General features: G+C 38.5%; 1 protein-coding gene across 2 annotated transcripts in view; it reads left to right on the forward strand.

The window, feature by feature from the left end:
- LOC102768934 (plakophilin-4) overlaps window positions 1-7,924 on the forward strand; it is an 82,966-nt gene that overhangs the window by 53,208 nt on the left and 21,834 nt on the right. For both annotated transcript variants that reach the window (XR_001514491.1, XM_015566300.1), the window contains one exon: window positions 3,240-3,352. Coding sequence is in view for 1 of the 2 variants with exons in the window: in XM_015566300.1 (XP_015421786.1) it covers window positions 3,240-3,352 (113 nt within the window). In the remaining variant the exon portion in view is untranslated. The remainder of the gene's footprint in view (window positions 1-3,239; window positions 3,353-7,924) is intronic.

Consider the following 7,924-nt stretch of genomic DNA (forward strand, 5'->3'; position numbering starts at 1 on the left):
TAGCACACTAGATGCCCAGTGCATGAAATTCATGCAAGAGTAGGCCTTCCCCCAGCTGCTGGCACTGGCTTCCCTGTGGCACTCGGGACCTGAGCTTCCCTTGCAGCCCCGGCTTCGTCCAGAAAGACATCCAGAAGGATGTCCAGTCTAATTAACATATTATGCTTTTACTATTATAGATTAGTAGCCTTAAGTTTCCATCTAAGCTTGTTGATGGTCTTGTTTGCCAGAATTTAAGAGGAAATTATCATATTCTAAATTGTTGATCCATGCTTTTAACATTATTTAATTTGCTATTCTCAAAGAGCAAAAGATGCCCAGTTTGGGGATCAGCCTTGGAAATCATTACATGTGTTTTTATATGACTGTCGTACTGTCTTATCAGTCAATCTTAGAAGCCAGTGTACACAAAACTATCAAATATTTATATATTCTATTTATCCATCTTGGTCCCAGTCATACATGAGCATTCAGTTTATATTCTGTAGTTGTAATATTAATAATTGTGCAACAAAGCATTTACATATTTTAGCTGTACATAAATATTCACAGGTATTCGGTAATCATAACAAATGGCATGCTTCATAGCTTCTTGATGTTCTCTTTCAGGGCCTTAATGACGTCCTCCTTGTGAGATGTGTGAGCAAATAATGAGCAGGATAGTTTTGATCACTGTAGCCAGTGGTATTCAATATTATGGGCTCCCTAATATTGAATAATAGGAATATACTGTGGACTTTACTCATTCCATATGAATGTTAAAGGAATTACCCATCTTTTAAATTTAAAAATGTAGCTATGCCATAGGTACATAGGCTCTCTTAGGTACATAACTTAATGACTGTAAATAGTGTCTGTCAGGGTCTCTAGTTGCAAGAAACAGAGACTGCCATGGCTAATCGTGCAGAAGGGCATTTATGAAGTGGGTATTAGTGAATTCCCAGATTTGTTGCAAAGCCTGGAATAGTCTTGAGACTCAGCTTCCAAGAACAGTGTCCAAACCTGTGTCACAAAATCGGTCAGATAAGGAAGCCACTAATACCGCCCCACCCAAGCATAGACTTAGTTTGAGTGAAGGCCATATCCTTTTTAGGAGTGTGACCTTGGGACCTATTGCAGGGAGTGTAGTAAGGAAGTGAAAGAGAAAGAAAGTGAGCTTTTTGTATTTTCCGATATCAAAGTCGATTTGAGCGCCTGAGTCACAGTCTAGCATCTTGGCAAAGCCAAACTCACCTGTCTTTGCTTCTGAAGGAAGAAATTATGTGGACAGTGGTTTCAGCTGGTTCCTTCAAGCAGGAAACTCCCCAACTGTTTTCTGAAAAGGATGCTCAAAAGCTCTTAGGCAGCCACAAACATGATAAAAATCTATTAAAATGGATTTTTGTGTCCTAATTTGACAAAACATACCTTAATCTTAACTCTGGCAACTTTTATCCATCCCAAAATGTGGGAAACACTCTAACCTTCGTTCCCAAGTACAGCGGTCGCCAACCGGTGGCCCGTGGACCACTGGTGGTCCGTGAGGTCCGAAAGGTTGGCGACTGTGCTCTAGTAGCCACTGAACTGAGAACACAGAGTCATGTGATGTCTCAAGGACTATTTTGTGATTCACGGACGGTCCTTGCCTGGTCTAGCTTGATACAAGTAGCCAGGAAAAGAGGTGCATAATAAACAAAGTCAAATAATTGAAAGGGTAGCAGCATGTCACCCAAAAATATACTACTTACGGATAAAGAAAGACTAAATGTGAAGTAAACAATACAATTTGTCCTTAAAATCCATGATTTTAGCCTGATATTGAATGTTATACATTATTATCTGTCTGGTCTTTTGTGGCTGGACATTTATTAAGAACTAGGAATACTTAGGCAGAGGTAGGCAATATCCCACTTACCCACTATGATCATATTGTACAGCATTATGGAATCAACTTTTATTCAGGCCACACTCTATACACCCACACCAATTGGCTCATTAGAAAAGGAATCTCATGATCAGCAAGCAATGAGGAGCTCAGGAACTGTTTCTTAAAAATGATTCTTAGAAGAGTTTATAGAATTTGCAAAGCCAGAGCTGTCAAGTAGTTGCACGTTTTCCTGATTCCAGAGGGACTCAATAGTATACTTTTCAATTAATTTTTATTTTTGCATGGCTAACAGATACTTGACGTATTGTCATAAATGATATTTCAGGTAGTTCTGTTTCTGATTAGTTTCTAGGTATAGGCTCTATGCGCCTGGTATTTTGAACTAGCAGTCATTGTCCAATTAAACAACATACACCTGCAGCATTTACTTTGGGTAGACTTACAAGGAGATAATGTGGCAAAGGGGAGCTTGAGGTGTTACCCACGATGTTGTTTGTGGCTTTGAAGCCTTTGCAGCATACTTGATTTGTTGTGTATTATGTTGTATATAGCATGGCATACTTTCTATTTATTAAAATACTGTCAAGGTAACAACGAGATAAGTAACCCCAAAAATTTAAAATGTTTCCTCCTATAATAGAACTTCCTTGCCCTCATGATGAAACACAGAATGAAGAATCTATTTTCTTCTGACAGTGTTTCCAGCTTTTAATATAGTTTTAAATTCTACATTATTGCTTAGACTTTTTTTCCATCCCCTTCATGCAGTGACTCATGAATACATTTGTAGGCAATAAAAAAGTTTGTTGCTTATATTGTAGAGAAATATAGCAAGACTTTTTTCTCTGGGACTGGAATTGTTTTTTGTGTGTTTTTTTCCTTAATAATTAAAGGCTTTTCTCAAACATGGGAAAGTGATTCTTATAATGGGAATTTACGTTTTTTAACGCTGTGCTAACATACAGCATGAGGACTGTAAAAATAAGCAATTGAGGAGGAAGAGCTTGTATTGGTTGCTGAGCCTGGTTGTAGACACATCAAGTAAGGACCCTGCAACCCTGATGTTTAATACAGCTCAGGAGGAGAAGTGCTGCTTGAGACCTCTGTGAGCACCCAAAAAAGTAAAAACAAATATTGACGTGTTGTTGATCCCAAACAAAGGCTAATAGTCTAGTGCCTTTAAGTTTGAAAAAGCTACAGATCAGTAGCTTATTAGGCTCACAATTCCATCAAAAATGCTAATTTCACACAGCCATAGTATAGTGTTACGTAATGGATGTTCCTATGTTTCCTGTGACATACTTTAATTCATATATCTGCCTGAGCAGCAAACCTCAATCCCTTATGTGCCTTTTATTTTCTTGAATCACAGGAGCTTCAGTTTCAGCGACTCACCCGAGAACTGGAGGTGGAAAGGCAGATTGTTGCCAGTCAGCTAGAAAGATGTAGGCTTGGAGCAGAGTCACCAAGCATCGCCAGCACCAGGTACAGGGCCAAAGGCTCACGTTTTCTACACACCTTCAGGTCACACGTCTTATTAAGTTGTCCTGGGTGCAGCAAATGATTCTGTTAGTGTTGTCACCATGAACTTCTTTCCTGAATTTGACACCAAGAATGTCAATTTATTCTAATTTTGAGGAGCCTCTGTAGTATTGATTATACTTCAGTCCTGTGCTTGATATGTTTTATATGACATTGGGAAGCTTTAGTAGCAAAAGGCTATGATGCTACATTTAGAAATTTGGTTTCTCATGTGTAGATACAGTTAATGGATGCTTTTCACAATTAATTGCTAATTATTGGTAAAGCTAACTAGCTCTGGAAGCCTGGTATTGATTTTTTTTTAAATTAGGAAATATTTTAAATGATAACATTTAGTTAGCTTTCAAAAATGTCTTAATATATTACAATATTGTATAATATTTAAACAATGTTTGCTATTATTTATGAATGTATGCATGACTAGTACTAAAGCAAAAATATTTTGGAATGACACCAGTTTAAGATAGTGGTACCTCTAGGGAGTAAGGGAGGAGGAAGCTATGAGGAATTAGGCTTTATTAAAATTGCCATTTGGAGCAAACATGACAAAATATTAACAACTGTTAAATTGATACGTGCATGGCTATTGGATTGTTTTTGGCACTTTAAGTTTTAAAATATTAAATAACTTTAAGGTTACATAGTTGAATTAACTAAATCTATAGGTTTGTTAATAAAATTGTCGGTAACGTGTGTGAAATACTTGCTCTTAGTGAGTTGGGTGCTTTGTGTTTGGGTGGTTGGTGCCTGGCATGTCGCTGGGGCTCAGTCAGTGAATAATGGCTGAATGAATGGGTCCGACAGAAACAGGAGTTGGGCTGACCAGAGAGAGGCGGAATGCATGCACCAAGATATATACGCTCTCCCACTGCTGTTGTATTGAAGCATCCAGTTGCTCAGTAGTGTCTAGGGCAGGGGTGGGCAAACTTTTTGACTCGAGGGCCACAATGGGTTCTTAAACTGGACCGGAGGGCCGGAACAAAAGCATGGATGGAGTGTTTGTGTGAACTAATATAAATTCAAAGTAAACATCATTACATAAAAGGGTACGGTCTTTTTTTTTTTTTTTTTTTTTTAGTTTTAGTTTTATTCATTTCAAATGGGCTGTATCTGGCCCGCGGGCTGTAGTTTGCCCACAGCTGGTCTAGGGTGTGTCCTAAAAGGATCCAGTGATTTGCGAAGTTGGAAAGGTAAAGGTGGCATTTGATTGTGGGGAACTGGGAACCGGGGTGCTAAGCTTCACCTCACTTAGGTTTGTAGAGGAGACCTATTGGAAGTTGCCGTTGCTGTGGTTATGTTTATTGTTGGCAGCAGTTATCCTAATAGTGTAGTGTGTAGGTCAGAATGAAGAGAGGCTAGGAAGCAGGAGAGCAACCTGTTGTGAAATTTTAAGGGTTGTGAGAAAGGTGGGTTTCTTCTTTTAGTGAGCTCTGGTTGGAATGATGATTGGTCTACTTTGATTACTCTCATCCCATCTCAGGTTGGATTCGCATATATTCTCAATGCTCCCAATTAAATGCTAAAGCTTCCTTATAGCCTTTCCCAGGTTTCTTCAGGAAAATCATCTCTCTTCATCTGAACTCTTTTAACTATTCCTCTGTGCCTGCGTTAGTTCTCCTATGAGGGCAAGGCCACCCCTACAGCACAGTGCCTGGTGCTCAGCAGGCAGGCACCCAGCCAAATGTTCATAGAATGAACAGTGAGCCTTAATGAAGTCCAGTGTGTTTTGAGCTCAAGTTTATCTGCCTGGTTTCCTATCTGCCCCTTCTCACATCTGCCCTCTTCACACCTTTCCATGTGCTTTTCGGTGGACCTTCAGAAGACTACTAGCACAGTTCCTCTGCTCTGTGACCACCAGATTTATGCACTGTCAAGGAACTCCTTGAAAGCAATGTTAGTGAAGGGAGCATAGGTTTATGTTGTCACTTGAGAGATCTCCCTGTGTACTCCAGTCCTCACTGTCAAGTTTTCCAGGCCTCACCAACTGTCCATCTGGGAACCAGAATCTAAAGATACATAACTTAGCTCTGAGACCAAAGCCCCCTTTCCTGTTAGCCATTTCTGATTTACTCAAAGGAAATTAAAAGTGGGATTGGTGCTTATAGTCATGAAGCTTTCTAGTTCTTCTTGAATGAAGTGAGTTTAGTCAGCAAAATGGGGCATTTGATCTTTTGTTTTGTTTGATTTAGATACTGTGTCAGAGTTGTTAAGGTGGTCTGTAAGACTTCCTTACTTTTTCTAGTCCAAAGATGACATTAATAACTCAAAGAAAAATAAAATTATATTTTCATTTACTTATGCAATTATCCAGAGTTGTCCAAAGCTTGCCATTATCAGCATCACCCAGAGAATAAGAAGGAGCAGTGACATGAGATGCTACATGACAAATGACCCTGTCATTGGCTAAAGAAAATACTGTGGAGCTCTCTGCAGAACTGGTGGCTCCTAAGTGAGCAATTCTGTTTCTTCACGTTTGTGGTACCAAAGATGAATTTTTAACCCAATGCCATGAGATGTTACCATTTTCTAGATGGGGAAACTGGACCTCTGCATGTTATTCTTCAGGGAATCCTAAGAAATGAACCCCACAATTACCACTTGCACATGTGCTTCGATGAGAACTTAAAAAAAATCTTAAAGGTTAAAGTGATAGCTTGGTTTTCTATTAATGACTCTGGGAGTAGTAATTTCTAAATAAGGTAATAAAAACCCCATTTCTGATATGATTTTTGCATTTGTTTTACTTACTGCAAAACATTAACACCACAAGCAATATCAATATGTAACGATCTTAATCTGGAATAGATGGAGCCTATATCTAAAGATGATGCATTAGACCCAATATTATCATGCTAACTCTGAAAACCCTGAAGGTGAGCTATGGGATTAGTTTAAGGAGAAGTTACATACTTTTTGCTTTTATACCAAGTATACTATAGTTACCTGTGCATTTAATAGTTATGTGTGTATTTAATAGATTAAATATATTGAAGGTAGGCTATAAAAATAGTTAATAAGAAAAGGTATAGCTTTTCTGCACTTAGATACTGAGTACCATATACTTATTTATATATTTAATATTTCACCCCATTTAAAGTAGGCTGAGGGACCAGTTAATAGAGAAGGTAGTATTCTGCGTTTTGAGTATACTATAGTTATTTATGTACTTGGTATTTCACCTTATTGAAGGTAGGCTATAGAATCAATTCATTGAAAAGTTATAACTTTTCTGTATTTGTACTATAGTTATTTATATATTTAATATTTCACCTCATTCCAAAAGTATTTGAAACATCTTTTAAAAAATATGAAAACCAAAACTGGAGGGAGGAAATTTAGAGCAAAGGGAAGATACAGGTTAGAAAAATAAGATGAAGCCAAGGTTAAAATTGTATACAAAATGTATGTTGTTAACATTCCATACATTTGCTAAAAGTATTTACAAAGGGAACCACTTTGGGTCTAAGTGTACTGGTAGCCATGCTAAAGAGAGAAACACTAATGAATTACATGATTCAAAGTGTCTAGAAGATAAAAAACCAGGTTGCTCAGCTGGATCTACTGTTCCTGGGTCTTAGACTTGAGTGTTTTCTCTTGTGAATCACCTTTGAGAGACCACTATGTGGTAAGGTCAACAGCACACATAAAAGTTTACCTCTCTTAATTACCAAATTGCACTCATTGGGCATCTTCTTCCATTGCTGAATAGAATATAAATGGCTGGAATGGCCCCTTAGCTGCAAGTAATTCTCCAGGAGAACAATTCTCACTCTCGAGTTTTGGCTCAAGGATGGCACTTAAGTGTATGTGTATATAAATGGATGGATCAATTTCAGGTCCTCCAAGCCTCCCAAGCCTTTCAGAGTCATGGTGGCAATGGGTGCCGAGATGTGAGATGTCCTTTGTTTCAGGTCACTGTGCAAGTGTATGGTGTGCATGCTTTAGCAAGGTGTGCATGCTTATATACCACCAGGGTATAATAAGCTAACCTCAGGAGAATCTCAGCACGATTGCCTTGGAAGGAAATATACCCTTTAAGCCTCTTGCCTCCCATGGGCTAAGCAACAACCTTCACATCTACATTTTGATGAATGTGGGATTTATTCTTTTTCCTCTTGCAATATCATCAATGCAATATTGTTTTCACATGAGTATAGTTTAGATTTCTTTTTATTTTTTTATTATGACTTTTTTATTGCTTAAAGTATTACAAAGAGTATTACATATGTCTCCTTTTTCCCCCCTTTGACATTCCCCCGACCTTCCCTACCCCCCAGTGTCTTATGTCCATTGGTTATGCTTATATGCATGCATACAAGTCCTTCGGTTGATCTCTAACCCCTTCCCGCCCCCCAACCCGAGACTCTCTTGACTCCATTGTATGCTCTTGCCTCTTTTGTCAGATATTAATTGAGCATAATGGCTTGGGTCGGCTTCTAGGTTCTCTAATCTGTTCCATTGATCTATACGCCTGTTCTTGTGCCAGTAACAGGCTGTTTTGATTACGGAGGCTTT

The sequence above is a fragment of the Myotis davidii genome, unplaced genomic scaffold, assembly GCF_000327345.1.
Source record: "Myotis davidii unplaced genomic scaffold, ASM32734v1 scaffold433, whole genome shotgun sequence".
Lineage (NCBI taxonomy): Eukaryota > Metazoa > Chordata > Mammalia > Chiroptera > Vespertilionidae > Myotis > Myotis davidii.